We start from the raw sequence: 18,893 nt of genomic DNA on the forward strand, positions 1-18,893 counted from the left end.
ACAATTCCTTTTTACAGGTGGGGTATCCTGAAGGGTTAAAGGACTTGCTTATACATAAATTTGGTCTCTTTTAATACTTTGTAAAATGTATTTTTACAGTGTAGTAGTAATTATTAATTACTAGATGTGCCTGAGTTTGCATCACACAGCATAGGTAACTCACCAAATCTCTAATGTATAATTTTTTTTTTGCAAATAAAGACAACACGGACCTCTCTTTTCTATCATTTATACTTTAAATGTGGTTACTTTTCAGAGAACATGTAATGCCAAATGCAACAGGCTGGTACACTTCTGGGCTAAGAACTAGGTTTCTGCTAAATTTGCTCTTTCATTCGTAAATCTTGGGTTAAATTTCAATCTACCTTAAAGTTCAAGGCAATATGACTTATGGGTTTAGCCTTATTAAAATATATTTTGTTTCTAAGAAGCATCTGAAGAATGAATAGAGGGATTAAGGAGAAATAAATTAGATATAATATATAAATTAGATTTTCCCTGTTAGCAGCCAAATTTAAAGACCAAGAGGGTGATGCAAGAGATGGTATAAAAAGTTTTTGAAAGAGTTGGGACAATTAACACATCCTAAATCCTTCCCACAATTGCTCTTGCTTTCTTATAGTCTTCAACTTTTCCTCCATTTCTTTCCTTTTCAAGCCCTAGTTTACGTGTTTTAGTTTCAATCTCTTCCTGCCTCTCTGACACACACACATTCACACACTATACACCATGTACACGTGTTTCTCTATCATTTGGCCAGTTCTCTCTCTCTTTTCTTCCTTCTATGCATTATTTCTTACCATTCTTTCTCCATCTTCCTCTTCCAGTGTTTACCTTAGTTTACTTATTTTCTCTACCTGCTCACCTTTTCTGCTTTTTAAAATCTTCTCTGTTTTTATCACTCTCTCCATAATAATGAATTTATTAATTCTATTTATTTAGTGCCTCATAAAGGTAAGATGGAGTGCAAAGTATCTATCTATATCAACACTAATAAAAGAGAAAAATGGTAATTGGCATACGAGCTACCCTTTTCATTGGCTAATCAGGGCTATATGCAAATTAACTGCCAACTAAGATTGGCAGTTAACTGCCAACAAGATGGTGGTTAATTTGCATACGTAGGCACAATGCAGGGAGGCGAAATGGAACGCAGGAAGAAGCCCCCTGCCACTGACAGTGATCGGAAACCCAGGGGGGAGCTAAGAGCTGGGGGGCAGGGCAAAGGCGGCCCTGGGGCCGCCTTTGCCCTGCCCCCCAGCCATGATCGGAGAATCAGGCGCCTTTGCCACCCTGGCCAGTGATAGCAGGAAGCAGGGGTGGAGCCAGCGATGGGAGCTGGGCACGGTCGAAGCTGGCAGTCCCGGGAGCTAGGGGTCCCTTGCCTGGGCCTAAAGCGAAGCCCTCGATCACGGGGCTGCTGCAGCTGTGGGTCCCCGCTGCCTGGGCCGGACGCCTATGCCAGAGGTGTCAGGCCTGGGCAAGGGGCCGATCCTGCGATTGGAGGGTGATGGGGGTCAACGCCTGAGGGCTCCCAGTATGTGAGAGGGGGCAGGCTGGGCTGAGGGACACTCCCCCCCGCCCCACACCCAGTGCACGAATTTCGTGCACCGGGCCCCTAGTATATATATAAACAGCCAGGGCTGTCACATCCAAAACAACCGAATGGACGACCAAACAGGCTGAGTGGGGCAACAAGGCCGGCAGGTGGGTTAGTGAGGGAAGACCAGGCTGGCAGGGGGGGAACTTAGGGGCAACCAGGCCCGAAGAAGGGGGCAGTTCGAGTGACCAAGCCGGCAGGGGGGGAAGTAAGGGGCGACCATGCTGGCTGGGGGGTGCAGTTAGGGGCACCCAGGCTGGTGGGGGGGCAGTTGGGGGTGACTGGGCTGGCGGGGGGGGGCAATTAGGGGTGATCAGGTTGGCAGGCAGAGGCAGTTAAGGGTGATCAGGCTGGCAGGGGAGCCAGTTAGGGGCGATCAGGCAGACAGGATGGTGAGCAGTTAGGAGCCAGAGGTCCTGGATTGTGAGGGGGATGTCCGACTGCTGGGTTAGGCCCGACCTTAGAGATTGGGCCTAACCCAACAGTTGGACATCCCCCAAGGGGTCCCGGATTGTAGAGGTTGCAGGCTGGGCTGAGGGGAACCCCCCCACCCCGTGCACAAATTTCGTGCACCAGGCCTCTAGTGTAGAATTATAAAATGTCTCCATATGTATTACATGTTTCTTTAGATTCTTTTACTCCCCCATTGTTTCTTTTAGTTTGTCTTTTTTTGGCTCACATATTCACCTTTGTTATAATGGAATATCAGTAGATTTCAGAGTTTCTTCTGGTAACTAGAAGAAGACTTCCTTGTATCATGGGAATTAAAATCAGATGTTGCATTCTTTCTTTTAAATTAAAAATATGATGTCAGCATTAGGAAATGGCCTGCCTAGCTATGGCAAGGTGATGTAGCTATGGCAAGGTCACATGTGAGCATGCCTGTCTGTGCTAAGTATATCTTTTAGCTTGTGACTTTGGGGCAAATCTGGGTATGGCATTATTTTTGCTTCTGAGACTTGCCAAAATACTTTAGCACCAAATTACAGTGTTTTGTCCTTGAATCATAAGTGCACATCTTCCAAGTATCTGAAGACCCCAAATGTCCCTCTCTTATCCTTAGAGAAATCCCCACTGAAACTCCAAATTGTGGACACCAAGGGTCAAAACTGAGATGGGTGGGGTCTCAGGATAACTCTCATAAGTTTCCCTGCTCCTGCATTTTTGCACCTAAACCCAAGGACAGTGTCTTCCTGGTGGCCTCCTTAGGTATGATATGAGCTTTCATTCATTCTTTTATTTCACTCATTTACTCAGTCACCTGTTCATTCCCTCAATAAATGTATCTTTAACACAATGCCAAGGGATTTGCAAAGCTTGGGAATGCAGTAGTTAATAAGTCAGATTAAGCCTTGCTTTCATAGAGCTTATAGCCCAGGGGAGAAGACAGACTTGAGCATGAGCTCATGCCCAAAGAAGACTTTAATTAGGAAGGTTCTAAAGTTCTCAGGCCCTAAACATAATGTTGACATATGAACAAGTGCTCACTATGTATCAGGTACCATCCTATATAATAAAAGATTAATATGCAAATAGACCAAATGGCGGAACAACCGGAACAACCAAACAACCAGTCGCTATGACGTGCGTTGACCATCAGGGGTGTGTGTGTGGAACATGGCGGGTGTTGGCCATGGTGGAATGCTGGAGCAAGTGAGCGGGGCATCAGACCAAGGCGGGGTGCCGGTCACTGTCATTGGAGCGAACCTCTGGTGGTTATGGAAAATTCTTTGCTCCCACATGCCACGGTCCCACCCGGCACTCACACCCATTGCCAACACCAGAGTTGCCGCTCACACCTGCTGCTGGTGCCCGGTGCTGGTCCCCATCACTCGGACCCATCAGTGGGTGCAAACGGCAGTGGCTGCCAGCCCTGATCACCCCTGAGGGCTTCTCCACCTCCTCTCCTGAGGGGTGATCAGGGCAGCAGCTGCCGCTCATGCTCACACCCACTGATGGTGCCAGCCCTGCTTGCACCTGCTGCTGGCGCTGGCCTCAATCACTCCATGCCGTCAGCAGGTGTAAGCGGGGCTGGTGCCATTAGTGCGTGGGAGCAGCGGTGGTGGTGGTGGTGAGAGTGGGGCTGCTGGCAGACAGGGGACCAGGGGCTGTGGAGGGAGGGACTGTGTGGGGGCACAGAGGATGGGCCAAGACCCACCCTTGTGCCTATTGCAGCCTTGCGGCCTACAGTTCCTTTCAAGATGCACAAATTTGTGCACTGGGCCCCTAGTGTTAAATAATTGCATACAGCCCTGTTAAATCCTGACAGCCCTGGAGGAAGATATTATTATTATTGCCTGTAGCTATGACAAGGCCTCTAGATCCTGATAAATCAAATAACTTTCCCAATGTTACATGGTTACTAAGTGGAGAAGCCAGAATATGAACCCAGGACTGCCGGCAAAGCCTATTCTCCAAAATGACATGGTACAAGAGGTTATAAACTACAGTGGAGACAGAAATGGAGAATTGGGGGAATTAACATGACAGCAAAGCCCCTGAACAGTCTCGGGTTAGGGTAGGGTAAGACATAGGTGATAAGAATACTCTAAACCTAAAGGTGCAAAGTTAATCACCAGACATCAATTCTTTCTAGGACTCAGATAACATTATCATATTTTTAAAAAGTAGCACTGTTCTCAGTGGTCTTGAATGTTAGGATCCCTGACAAGAGTTTATAGAGTGGTGGCAAATCATAGAGACCAGTACATGCAAGGTAGAGTTGGATTTTGGTAGGTAAATTCATTTATTTGAAAAGTTTTCACATAAATGTTTTTACATGTTTCAAACATCAGAAAAAAAAACTGGTCTGTACTTTGTTGAACTTTATAAGAACAGATACATAGCTTGTTTGAATATTAAAATACATGTGAAAATAGAGTGGGCCTTGATTTTTTTCATGTTAAAACCTTATGGGAATTGATAAGTTTTTACAAATAAGTAACTGGAAATAGTTGCCAGCTATACATTTGTCAACTGGTCATTTTTATGCCTTGGGGAGAGCCCCGGCTGTAAATTGTCCAAATGTGTTTAAGAATCTTTCATATGTTGTTACTGACTGAACTAAGATCTGTTTTTTGCAACTTATGACAAGTTTACATATTTTGTATGACTGTTAATACTGAGTTCTGAACTGGGGAAAGGTTGACTCTTTATTTCAGGAATCTTTGTGTATTTTGTGGTCCTTTCTAAAGAATAGCATGTGTGTAATTAAAACAGTAAAAAACAAACATCTCTTTTTGGTTAAAAACAAAACAAAAAGGTTTGGTTAGCATCTTGTAAGTTTTTTACCTACCAGATAAGTTTCCCATTCACCTGAACATAACCCAGCAGCATAGCAGAGTCCATGTAAGGGCCGGAAGAATAACTTCCCTCTTTATTGCTGCTGTTGATGTGGTCATGATGGTGGTGATGATGGGTGGCTGAGGCTTGATGTTTGAAGAATTAAAGAGGCTTTAGAAAACAGGAAGGTGACACTCTTCTTTCTAAGAAAAAACAGTTTATCACAATCATCATGGCAATAGTAGTGGGCAATCTTCTAAACTTTAAGAAGCTCTTGGCTGGAGAAATGCTTAACCAGCAACAATGATGTTTTACTTAATGGATGATTCGTCTTATGGAAGAGTTGCAATGCAGATAATCAAGAAATGTTGCTGATAATAACATACGTAGAGAAATAAAGTCAACTTCTCTGTAAAATCATGGAATACTGGGCACTGAGCTCCATTTTCATGATAAGCTACCAATTTCCACTTGGAGGTAAATACTTTAGTTTTTAGGTTGCTAATCAATGAAAGATCTAGCTGACTACAGTGAGAGTGCTAAGGAAGGCCAAGAATGAAATCTTGGGGATTTTGCTCAGCATGGACTTAGAGCATTTCTGTGTGATTGTGAACTGCATGACTTGCTACCTGCTTTCATGTGTGTTCTCTTCAGTAGTTGACTGGCTAGTTTGATTATACTTGTACTTCATCAATGACATAATTTCCCCCAGTTGTTCTCTTGCCAATTAAAGATGACTGATGTTCTAAACATGTTTTTAGTGCATAATTACGTGATAAACAATGCTGTTTTTCCCAAACAATTTTCTCATCCATTGTCAACCTGTTTACTGTCCGTTACTCTTCTCTGATATAATTAGCAAAAGGAAGAGGCTCCTAAAAATTTAGTCCTTATTATGCTTTATGGCTGGGGTATCTTCTAATGGTTTTGGTTGCTTCTAATGTGCTTTAAGGTTCCTACCCCCGCGCCCCCCCCCCCCGCCCCCTGCAATGTTCTCAGATCCATTTGTATCCCTTTAGAGTTAGACCAGTTTAAGCTCTCCACTGTGGTTGGGCTATTCGGTTTCCAACACCCTTTTATCATTATTACCATGGACATATACCCACTTCTTTCATGTATCCTAAATCTACTCTAATGCCCATCTCATCTCCCAATCATCTGACACTTTTTCTATTCATCTCGCCAACAAATGTTTGTTAAGATCCTATTATGTAGGTTAGGGAATGTAATAGGTTATGAAGAGACAGAAGTGAATTCAGTGCACCTTCAAAGGAACCTGTTCACCCCTTTTGGAAAGGGGCAGAAAAGAATTTGGGAAGCTGCATTTTATGCTAACAGGGCTAAGAAAGGGGAAGCTGAGCACATCTGAAGTTAAAGTGTGTAATTTGGCTTTGTTCTTGCCATTTTGTTTTGATGGGCCCAGCGTTTAGTACTTAAGTCACTGGGACCACATTCATCAAGGCAGGCTGAATTGGGGCTTGGCCTTTAAGAACCTAGGCAGAACCCCTTGCCTTACTGCCTGATCCTGTCTAGAACCACACCCTTGGTATCAGGCCCAGAGGCTGGATGAGCCTTGGGGCCTCAGAGCAGCAAGCCAACATGTTCAAGGCTGCATTTGCCTGCATGTCAGTCTTTGCTTGTGACAATAAAAATGATCAAATGAGCCCTTTTTTTTTTATTCCTATTGGCAGGGATTGTGTATCATGTTTTTCCCCAAAGCACTTTTTATTTTTATTTTTAAAGTGGCCAAGTTTGAAGTCTGAGAAATTGAGTCTTAGGTCAAAACAAAACAAAACACAAAACTGGAATAAGCTTTGAGGGTTGCTGTCAACCTGTTATTTTATGTAGGTTTTTCTGGTGACATCCAAGTCAAGGTTGTACAAAATTCAGGAATAAAAATTATTGGTCAAGAAAAAAGGATACTGAATTCTTAGAATTTAGAAAAAGGTCTCCTCTTCCACCACATAATTGTCCAAACAACTTGGGCCAGTTGAAATCAGTTTTAATTTACTTTGTATTATCATTGATAGACCATAATGAGAATAACCAGAATTCAGCCACTTCCCTTCATATAAAAAATGACTTTGTACAGGTTATTTAGCTTCATCCAAATCCTCCTGCCAGCACTCTCTCATCTACCAGTGGCTGTCTGGGAAGACGCCAGTGAGTGCCTAAGTGAGGGCGGTGAGGCAACACTTGTATTATACTGGGGAAAGGGAGATGGTATTTGGAAAAGCAGTCCTAAGGCCACAAGTTGATCATTTCTTTCAAGGTTTTTATTTTTATTTTTTTGTTTTCTTTCTCTTTTTTAATTTTATTTTTAAAATTAAATATGACTGTCAACTGATTTCTCAAAAGAAACTTTGAGGCCAGAAGAGATTGGCAAGAAATATTCAAAGTGATGAAAAGCAAGGACCTTCAACCAACTCTACTCATCAAAGCTATCATTTAAAATGGAAAGACATATAAAGAGCTTCCCAGACAAGAAAAAAACTAAAGGAGTTCATCAGCACCAAACCAGTATTTATGGTTTATTTTTTAATTTTTCTTTTACATTTATTTTAAAAAATTTTTTCATTACAGTTGACATTCAATATTATATTAGTTTCAGGTGTACATCCCAGTGATCAGATATGATATAACTTACTAGATGATCATCCTGATAAATCTCATACCCATCTGACACCATGCATAGTTATTAGAAGACTATTGACTGTATTCCCCATGCTGTACTTTATCCCCATGACTATTCTGTAACTACCAATTCATACTTCTTAATCTCTTCACCTTTTCCACCCATCCCCCAAACTCCTTTCCTATCTGGCAACTGTCAAAATGTTCTCTCTATGTATGAATCTGTTTCTGTTCTGCTTATTTATTTATTTTGTGTGTTTTTTAGGTTCAATTATTGATAGATATGTATGTATTATCATTTTATTTTTTATATTTCCTTCTTCGTCTTCCTTCTCCTCCTCCTTCTTTTCCTTCTCCTCTTCCTCCTCCTCCTCCTCCTCCTCCTCCTCCTCCTCCTCCTCCTTCTCTTAAAGAATACCCTTCAACAGTTTATATAATACTGGTTTGGTGGTGATGAACTCCTTTAGTTTTTTCTTGTCTGGGAAGCTCTTTATATGTCTTTCCATTTTAAATGATAGCTTTGTTGAGTAGAGTTGGTTGAAAGTCCTTGCTTTTTCATCACTTTGAATATTTCTTGCCAATCTCTTCTGGCCTCAAAGTTTCTTTTGAGAAATCAGTTGACAGTCATATGGGTATTCCCTTGTAAGCAACCAACTGCTTTTCTCTTGCAGTTTTAAATTTTTTTCTCTTTGTCTTTAAACTTTTGCATTTTAATTATGAAGTGTCTTGATGTTGGCCTTTTTGGGTTCATCTTGTTTGGGACTCTGCTTTTTCTGGACTTGTATGTCTATTTCCTTCACCAGGTTAGGGGTTTTATGTCATTATTTCTTCAAATAGGTTTTCAATTTCTTGCTCTTTCTCTTCTCCTTCTGGCAAACCCATGATGTGAATATTGGTAAGCTTAAAGTTGTCCAAGAGGCTCATTTATTTATTTATTTATTTTTATTTTTTCTTTTGGTTGTTCTGATGGGATGAATTTTGCTTCCTTACATTCCAAATAGCTATTTTTGATTTTGGTTTCATCTACTCTACTGTTGATCCCTCTAAATTATTCTTCATTTAAGTTAGTGTATCCTTCATATATGACTATTTTTTTCTTATGGTTTCCATGTTCTTTTTTTATGCTGTTTAAATTCTCTCTAAATTCATCTACTCTTCCCCTAAATTCATTGAGCATACTTATAAACAATGTTTTGAACTCTGAATCTAGTAGATTGCTTTTCTCCATTTTGTTTAGTTCTTTTCCTGGAGTTTTGTTCTGTTCTTTCATCTGGGACATGTTTCTTTGTCTCCTCATTTTGGCAACCTCACTACATTTGTTTCGATGCCTTAAGTAAACCTACTACATCTCCCAGGCTTATTAGAGTGGCCAAATATAGTAGGTGTCCTGTAGGGTCCAGTGGTACAGCCCTTGATCACCCAAGCTGGGCACTCCAGGTGTACTCCCCACCTCCTGTTGTAGTTGAGTCTTGATTGCTATTGGCACTTCAATGGGAGGTATTTACCCCTAGCTCAATTGACTGAAAGGGCTGGCTGTGCCCACTGGGTAGGATCAGCTATGCAGGGCCCCACACCATGAAGCAGGGCTTACTTCAGTGGGGCTCTAAGGCCTACTGAGTCTGCCCCTTGACTGTATCACTTGTGGAGGTGGTTGGGTGGTGCTTTGATGTGGTCTGAAGCTTTCCACCAGATACACTGACTCTGGGGCCTTGGAGAGGTGCAGGCCAAGGTCACTCACCACCTGTGTTCTGCCTGGGAAACTCAGCATTAGCTACAGAGCAATCTGCATGTGGCTGCTACTTGTGCTGGGCTTGGAGGTGCCCAGGGGAGACCAAACTGTGAACCAAAGCTGGCTGCTGTTAGTGTCAGGCCTGGGGCCACTTAGCTAGTGTTACAGGGCATGCCCAGGCCAGATGCTACTTTTAAAGAGCTTTTTGTAAAGTCTGAGGCATGAGCCAAGTTAGGCCATTCATATGAAAAAGCCACTTGAAGCAGCTGGGGTGGGTTAGCAAGTTGTGTGGGGTAGGGTCTCAGAGAATCACCAGGACAGGATGAACAGTAGTAGTCAGATTGATGGAGACTCAGATATGGCTCCTGCCTGCAAACTCTGTGGAATAAGTTCTCAGAAAAGGCAAATGGCCTCTGCCAGCACTTCTGTTTGGGAAAAAGCTGCCCCTCCAGCTCTCATCCTGATGCAAGATGATTCAATTCCTTGTATGTCCCGGTGCCTTTGAGCTACTTCCCCAGCACTGGAACTTAGAGGGAGTGAGTCCAAGTAAGTCCATACACAAGCCCTTTAAGAAGAACGGCTTGGGACTCCAGCAGCCCTCTGTCTCATTCAGCCACAATCCCCACTGGTTTTTACAGCCAGAAGTTGTGGGGCATCTCTTCCTGGCACCAGACCCCTGGGCTGGGAGGCCTGGTGGGCTGGGACACCTTGCTCCTCATGGGGACCTCTGCAGCTGAGATATCCTTTCTGATTTTTGTCTGCCGCACCTGGGTGTGAGACCAGCCCGTTTCTCATCTCCCCTCCTCCTACTAGTCTCAGTGTGGCTTCTTTATAGTCTTAGTCATAGGGCTTCTGTTCAGCTAGATTTCAGGTGGTTATGAGTGATGATTTTTCTGTAGTTTAGTTGTAATTTTGATGTGGTTGTGGGAGGATGGGAGTACCACATTTACCTATACTGCCATCTTGGGCAGAAGCCTGTTTTTTTTTTTTTCATGCAAGATCTATTAATATTAGTAATCTGGTTGGTCAGAAGTGATAAGACCATGTGAAAACTGGCTGCTGTCCCCCAGGTCTAAGAGTTTTAAAAGGAAAAGACATCCTAGAAGGAAAGGGAGCCTATGTAAGAATGTTCTAAGTTTAGCAGGTGTTTGGTGAGTGGTGTAGCAGTGTAATACAGCAGTTCTCTAGGCGTGGCTGGTCTCCTTTCCCTTCAATCAGTGCCTCCGTTTTTTAGTTTCCAAATGCCATTTATTATGTTCCAACCTATATTTGGCTTCTGATTAAATACATGTATTTTAATTGTTTTTGAGAGAAAGAATTTTATAGGTACTAACCTGTTTGGATCTACACTGTTTGGATCTATCCACAACCTCCTTTTATATTCTTTACTTATAAAAATGTAAACCTCAACTGTTTGCAGTACAAATGTATGTTTTTAATTAAAGTTATCAGGTTGACATTGGCTAATAAAATTATATAGGTTTTAACTGTACAATTCCATGGTATGTCATTTGTATATTGCATTTTGTGCCAACAACCACCCAAAGTCAAAATGTTTTTGATCTAATAGTTATATTTTGTGACAGGGTCCATAAAAGATTACTTCTGGTTTCTTTTTCTACCAGGAGAATACCTACCCTGGAAGTGTAGATTCTTATTGAAATAGTGGAACAAATTGATTCATTGATTTGGAATGGGCATGCCCTTGGTTTGGAATGGGCTTGGAATTTAAAACAACAAAACAAAACTAGATACATTTTCTGGCCAGGTTGAGGCAAGTTATATGGTGTCTTTGAGAGTCTCCAGAACTCTGAATCTAATCAAGATAAGAAGCATAGAACAGCTGAAAGGAATTCTCAGGCACATGTAGCAAACAAGGCCCAGGTTTCCTGGGGGTGAAATATTGCAAAACCTTTAAAATTCTGATTATGAGCCTAGAAAAACCTGATTAACTTTGGCTGTGAAACTGAAGGTATACCATCTAAACCTATGGAAGAGTTTACATTAAATTAAAAGTGATGGGATAAGAAAAACTCTTAGGACAGTCCACACTTAATCTTGTCAAAGGTCATTGTTACAAACTAAAAGTAGAGAGAAGTGATTTTTTTTAAGTTAAAAAAAAAATCCCATGTTTCTTGAGCTTTCTGTTTTTATTCATACAGCGCAGTAAGCCATGTTTAAAACATTTGATGGGCTTCTATCTTTGTACCTTCTAACTTACTTTACCTAGCACAATCTTGTACATATAACTCTGTGTTGTCTAAAAGGGAAGGTAAAGCCTGGCCAATGTTGCTCAGTGGTTGAGGGTCGACTTATGAACCAGGAGGTCACAGTTCGATTCCTGGTCAGAGCACATGCCTAAGAGGGTGTGTGCAGGAGGCAGCCGATCAATGATTCTCTCTCATCGTTGATGTTTCTATTTCTCTCTCCCTCTCCCTACCTTTCTGAAATCAATAAAATAAAGAGAGAGAGAGAGAGAAGGTAAAATATACTGTGTCTGAGAAGTAAGGTGGTAACAAAATACTGTGGGCTTCTAAAGAGAGTTCAAGGTAACTCATAAAAAGGCTTTTAAAATTATTTTTCATTTTGCAGGGATTGTTGTCTGTGAGGCACCTAACAACAAATTAGATAAATTCACGGGAGTTCTCTCTTGGAAGGACAGTGAGCACTCCCTCAACAATGAGAAGATAATCCTGAGGGGCTGTGTGCTGAGAAACACCAGCTGGTGTTTCGGAATGGTTATTTTTGCAGGTAAAGCTGACTGCCGAGGATTGGTTGGGGTCGGGGGGTGGGGGGGGACCCCTTCCTGACATCTGGGGCTCTCCAGGCTAGATGAACACAGTGCTTTCATTTACCTGCATTGACTTCAGAGTGCAAGGCACTGGGGAAGACACCAATGCTCGGGAAATAATCTGTGTGGTCCCACTGTGTAAGGAACCATGAACTTCTGAACATCATGAACTTATTCCTAAGGCTGCTTGGCCCTGAGTTACTAGTGGGTGCTAGATGCCTACAGTTTAATTTCTCTTTCGTTAACCCCATCTCAATCATCTTAATTATATATGTATTAATCAACTTGCCTTTAAAGTGGGGGAATACTACGAAAGAGATCCCCTTGCTCTGCTGTTAATTTTGCAGTCTGCAAAGGTCAAATAATTCTTTTGGAAAAGCTTTCTTGGAGCTTCTGCAATCATTTCTGTTTATACTCCAAAGCATCTTCTATTATTCGCCAATAGGACAGTGAGCCCTGGAAAGTCTGTGTGATGGAGGTGGGGTGGGAATCAGGGGAGAGAGGGGAGGTACCTCTTCCTCTTCCTGCTGGCCACTCTTCCATTCCCTATTTTGTTTCTATGGGCCCAAGGTGGCCCTCTCCTGCTAAGGAAGCTTACAGTAGCACCATTTCATAAAGACACTCAAATTGTACTCATGGCTTCAATTGCCAGCCCTTGATTTTTAAAATGCTGTTTATCGTGACACCAAATTAAGATATGTTTTGGGCTCACTGACTATATGTGCAATCAAAATTGGAATGTTTTTCTTAACTGACTTTCCTCAACAACAACAAAATGTTCATTAAAGACTCAAAAGGGTTCCAAACCTGGAAAAGTCCTCCCATTTCTTCCTAAATGCTCTCAGCTGTGGGTGTTAGCAAGGTTCTTGCTGCTTGGGACATTGCCATTGAAAGGACTTGGGAAATCCCTGGAAATGAGGCAGTGCACGTGCTTTTATCTGGGAATGAATCTGGGTTAATAATTCTCTCATCAGATGCCTTCATTCTTTTGTCATGGAAATAAACCTATGTTATATATTTCTTCATTTGCATCTTTCTTGCATTAAGTGAAAGAGAGAGCCAAGTTTATTCACTAACCTTTGTTTACCTTCCTACTTAGTAAAGGAGAGACTTATTGAAGGTTCTCTGATGGGAAGGACCCTCCTAGTTTGCTCTCTGTCGTCATAGAGATGGGAATGCTTCATCCTAGGAATGGGCTGTAGCCCAACATTTTGTTTGCATTTGTATGATCTTGTTTGAAAAGATGGATGCAGGACTATGGTTCAGCTGCAACGTGTTAAGCTAGGACAGCTGCTGTGAACCATACAGGGGCCAAGTTTTCCTTCATAAGGTTGACTCTCTGGGAAAATGCTCCTACATAGAAGGAAGTGGGGTGGTAAGTTGAGCAGGTCTCCCTCTCAGTAGTATAACAGAAAGTTTGCACAATTTTGAATTGGACAGATCTGGGTTCAGACTTGTTTACCAGCTGTAGGATGTTAAACTTTGGCCACTGAAACTTCCAAAGCTTTTGTTTTCTGCTCTAAGTGGGGATAATAATAGGTACATTAGACAGTCATTGTAAAAACTCAGTGAGACAATGCGTATGATAAGGGGGTGCTTGGCAAATGTTTTCTGTTCTTCCCTGCTTCTTCCTTCTTTTGGCATCAATTCAGAGTGCATAGGCTGAGAGCTGGGAAAATGTAGTACTGCTCTTTGAATCTTGGCAGAGGGAAGTCGGGGAACACCCTCTTCCTTTGTGATGTGGCCTGGATGTTTCCTGGCAGAAAACATTTGGCAGATATTTGTAATGCAGAGAATGCCTCCATTGTCTGTCATCTGGGCACAAATGTTGAATAAAAGCTTTCCTAGAATGATGGCAGGCAGAGGAATGGATGGTTTCATCAATGCCAAAGTTGCACAGATGACTGTCTCAGAATTTGTAAGTCTTGAGACATCTAATGGGGGAACTAGTTCCAGGTAAACACCTAGATGTTCTGACAGTTATCCAAAATAAATTGTTAACTATTCTTTCTGTATTATTACTCTAATTATACCTACCATTGAGGATTGTGCAAGGAATATAGTAGAGACAGACATGGTTTACTTTACAAACCTATAATTTAGGAGGGTCTAATGTACATTAACACCTAGGCCATGCTGGCCTGGTAATGACTTTTCCTTTGTACCCGAGAGGAGAAAGTCTGGTTTCTGAGGGTAGGATACTTATTCGTTTAAGGTGTTCCCTCCATCTTGGCACATAGTAGATTTTTTTTTCTGAATGTCTTCTATTTGCCCCTCCAGATCTACTGTCACCCTTCTCCACTCTTCTTTCTGGCCTAGAGGCTGACTTGTATGGTTTATACCAGGGGTGGGCAAACTTTTTGACTCGAGGGCCACAATGGGTTCTTAAACTGGACTGGAGGGCCGGAACAAAAGCATGGATGGAATGTTTGTGTGAACTAATATAAATTCAAAGTAAACATCATTACATAAAAGGGTATGGGCTTTTTTTTTTTTTTTAGTTTTATTCATTTCAAACGGGCCGGATCTGGCCCGTGGGCCGTAGTTTGCCCATGGCTGGTTTATACTCATAGGTTTCCTTGAACTTTGGCCTTTATTTGGGCCATGGTCATTGGGGATCCCTGGGAAGAGATAGATCAAAGGGAGAAGGAAGGTTGAGATCAAAGTATTTATTCTTCCTGACTGTCTTCCTGAAGTCACTTCAAGTTAGCTGGGTCCCTCAATATAAAGTTACTCTTCTAAAGGCTGCAAATTCTACATACCTCTTTCCTTTAAGTCCTAATAACAACTATCTCCCCTCATTCCCTCCCTTCAAGAGAAATGTCTTGATTGCTACTAAGTCATTGGTTTCTTTCTTAACCTTTTGTCTTCCATGCACACTTTTGTATAGTCCCTTTATAAATAAACCTTTCTCTAATTATCTTTGTTCAATCTGTCATCTATTTCCTGTTTGGACTCTGAATGAGTCATTGTCTTAAATACACACTGATTAAATGAGTCAGTGAAGTAATGGACTATTTCATATACTTTTTAAATAGTGTTCAAGAGCAAGAGATTAAGAGTAAGCTAAATCTGGGTTCAAATTCTGGCTCTGACACCTACTAGACAAGAAATCCTAGGCAAGTTACTTAAATTCTTTAAACTTCAGGTTCATTATTAGTAATCTAAGGATAACTGATTTGTTGGCTTATCTTAAGCATTAGCTGAGAAAATAGATAAAGAGCACATATGTACATTGCCTACCACATAGTAGCTACTTAATAAATTAATTCATTAAGCAATTATTTAATTGCGTGCCTACTATGTGTCAGGCACTATACTAATTACTCATTTGTGATTAAGAATGTGACTAAAACAAATACAGTCCCTTCACTCATGTGGTTTTGGATCTGATAGGAGACAGATACTTTAATGTCAAACAATTGTAGTCTTGAATATAGAATCCAAGTGGAGATGAGTACTCTGAAGAAAAAGAATATGGATTCACAAGAGTATATAATGCAGGAACCTGAAAGGAAAGAGCAAGTTAAGTAAAAGGCACATTATAGGTAAAGAACCTATGGCAGGCATGAGGATGGTGAAGTAAAAAATAAAACTTAAGCAGGCCAGTGTGGAGCATAGAGAGCAAGGAGGCTAGAGATGAATGAATGCCTGGAGACATGGGTGGGGTTTGGACCATGTAGGACCTTGTGGTTCATCTCCAGGATTTTGGTCTTTATCCTAAGAACATTGGGAAGCCATTGCAAGTTTTCAAACTGATGGTCTGTATTTATGTGTTAAATTTCAAAAGTTCAGTCTTGACTACAGTGCTTGTAAAGCTGATAAATAGCAGATCCCAGAAAAAAATGTATGATTGTGTTAGGGAACGAAAAAAGTATTGATTAGAGTTAGGGGAAGAGTGGATTTAGGGAGACAAAGTTACTTTGGATTAGAGTATGAGTCATGGAGATAGATTAGACTCCTAGGTATCTGTCAGCTTTCACAACTGGATGAGAATTGGTGCCCTTTAATAAGATGAGGAACTTTGGAGCATGGAGTATAGAAATATACATATGCCTGGAGATTACAAATTGGGCTTGACAAAGGCCACTTGAGAAGCCTGAGAAAGATTTAGGTGAAGATGTCATATAGGCACTTACATATAGAGATCTAAATATGTGGGTTTTTAGAGCTCAGGAGCAATTTGAGCTGGAGATATATATTTGGTCTATAAATGATAATCGGAATTGTAGTTTTGGTGAGATTTCCCAAGGAAGGTTGACTGAAAACATAGAGAATATAGCCTCTACAAGCTTAATGAATCCCAGTATTTCATGGCTGAATGGAGAGTGGTGGTCATCATGAAAGACAAAGAAGGAGCTACCAAAGAGGTAGGAGGAAAATCAGGAGAAAATTGTAACAATGTGTGTTTCAAAAAGATGGGGTAGACAACAGCCAAAGGCTGCTGAGAGGTCAAAGAAGGCATAGGAGATATTGATGATAGCACCAGACCTGCTGAGTGGAGTGACTGACCCAGAAACTAGGTTGAGTAATGAGTAAGAGATAAGGAAACAAGGACTGTTGAGTATAGAAAAGTCGTTCAAGAGATGTACCTTTGAAGTCAAGAAGATATGTGTATATCAACATCTGTGCTGTGGATATCCTATATAATAAAGAGGTAATATGCAATTGAGCATCACTCCAACACACAAGGTGGCCGCCCCATGTGGACACAAGATGGCCACCATAAGATGGCTGGCAGGGGAGGGCAGTTGGGGGGGACCAGGCCTGCAGGGGAGGGCAGTTGGGGGAGACCAGGCCTGCAGGGGAGGGCAGTTGGGGGGGACCAGGCCTGCAGGGGAGGACAGTTAGGGGTGACCGGGCCAGCAGGGGAGGGCAGTTGGGGGCAATCGGGCCAGCAGGGGAGCAGTTAGGCATCGATCAGACTGGTAAGGGAATGGTTAGGGGGTGATCAGGCTGGCAGGCAGAAGCGGTTGGGGCAATCAGGCAGGCAGGCAGGCAGACGAGCGGTTGGGAACCAGCAGTCCTGGATTGTGAGAGGGATGTCCGACTGCCCGGTGGGATTGGGCCTAAACAGGCAGTCAGACATCCCTTGAGGGGTCCCAGATTGGAGAGGGTGCAGGCTGGGCTGAGGGACACCCCCCCCCCCGTGCACTAATTTCATGCACCAGGCCTCTAGTCTATATATATAAAAGCCCAGCGACTGAATGGTGGAACAAGAACAACCAGTTGCTATGATATGCACTGGTCACCAGGTGCCAGACACTCAATGCAGGAGCTTCCCCCTGGTGGTCAGTGTGCTCCCACAGTGGAAGTGCCACTTAGCTGACCTGGATTAGTGGCGCTCCCACAGTAGGAACAGCCACTCAGAGGGCAGGTCCACAGCTGCTCAGCTGACTGGGATGAGCAGTGCTCCCATAGCAAGCTGATCCCTGTAGGCCACACCCTTCACCAGTGCATGAATCTGTGCACTGGGCCTCTAGTATTTAAATAAATGCTTAGAAATACATTAAATAGATTCTTTGCTAGTCTGGTGTGCATGTATGCCTAAGAAATGTAAATTTTAGCACACAGCTGTTAATATTTCAGCTTTTAGCAATCACAAACTTTATTTGCTTTTTGTGATCTTTACTATAAAAGAAATATTTCCCACCCTCATCGTCCACATGATTTTAATAAATGATTTGAGAAAATGTGGGTGGTCTTTTTTACACAGAAGTGGCTGGGAATAGGGCACTGGGGTACAATTTTCAACTTAAGACAGTGAATTGTTCTGAGACCCAATCTTTGCTTCAATTTCTCTTCAAAGTAAATGAAAGTCTTTAAGGGTTGCTCATTTTACCCTGACTTTTGAAATGGAGTAAATTTTATGTGTGCCTCCCATCCTTTCTTTTATTTCTTGTCCTCTCCTATATTAAATGGCTTCATGAATTGAAAATCATCAAGGGGGAAAATGATGTGGAGAGGGAAAACTAGAGAAATTGGGTATAATTAAAATTTAATCACTTCTATTTAGCATCGTTTTTGCCCACAAGAAATCTCTTTAGAAATATAGTCTAACATTCTCTTTTGTTAATCAACTAATAATTTACCTCTAACACAGTTAATAATATTCTTAGAATTCCTTGAACAAGGCACTTAGTTAGTATATCATGAGATAATGTATTGCATTTACCTGAAATTAGTCTAACACAAGATTAAAACAATTCTTGCCCTTACATAAAGTACATATTATATACACAGTATGTAATACATAGTAAAGATTTAAATTATTTGCTCATTCATGGTTTGTAGTTATTCTAGTTTCTCTATTAAAGGCATCTCAAATCATTTTGAGAAACAGATTCAGAATTTGATTTCTTATTTTAACTTTTCATTTTTTATGTTAGTATTCTGAATTGTATTTATTATTACACTAGAGGCTCGGTGCACGAAATTAGTGCATGAGTGGGGTTCCTAGGCCTGACTGGCTATCAGGGCCAATTGGGGCCAGGCTGATCAGGGCTGGGCTGGAGAGGAGGCGACGGTCACCGGGCTGGATGTGGAAGGAACGGCTACCGGTTGCCACTGCCATAGTTGGCACCCTGTCACTATGAGGTTCCCTGCCTCCCTACCTCCTCCCCTCGCTGCTGCGCTGCCACTGTGGCGGGTGGGTGGCGAGCCAATTGGGGCCTGTCGGCTGAGGGGAGGGATGGGGCACCGGAGGTTGGCCGCTAGCCCTAAGGAGGAAGCTGGCTCTCGGCCCCCCTGAAAAAGGGGCTGCATCCACCGCCACCCACCCCTGGTTCTCAGTCCCAGCCCGGGGGTTGGCGGGGAGGGGCCGCGGGAGGTTGGTTGGCCAGGGGAGGTTGGCTGTG

At 42.3% G+C, this 18,893-nt stretch overlaps 1 protein-coding gene across 8 annotated transcripts in view; it reads left to right on the plus strand.

The window, feature by feature from the left end:
• Positions 1–18,893, plus strand: part of ATP8B4 (ATPase phospholipid transporting 8B4 (putative)) — a 213,537-nt gene that overhangs the window by 107,783 nt on the left and 86,861 nt on the right. For 7 of the 8 annotated variants that reach the window (XM_059701901.1, XM_059701877.1, XM_059701884.1 and 4 more), the window contains one exon: positions 11,838–11,996. The exons of the other annotated variant lie outside the window; for it this stretch is intronic. In XM_059701901.1, coding sequence (XP_059557884.1) covers positions 11,838–11,996 — 159 coding nt within the window. The remainder of the gene's footprint in view (positions 1–11,837; positions 11,997–18,893) is intronic. 8 annotated transcript variants of the gene reach the window in all.

The sequence above is a fragment of the Myotis daubentonii genome, chromosome 1, assembly GCF_963259705.1.
Source record: "Myotis daubentonii chromosome 1, mMyoDau2.1, whole genome shotgun sequence".
NCBI lineage: Eukaryota > Metazoa > Chordata > Mammalia > Chiroptera > Vespertilionidae > Myotis > Myotis daubentonii.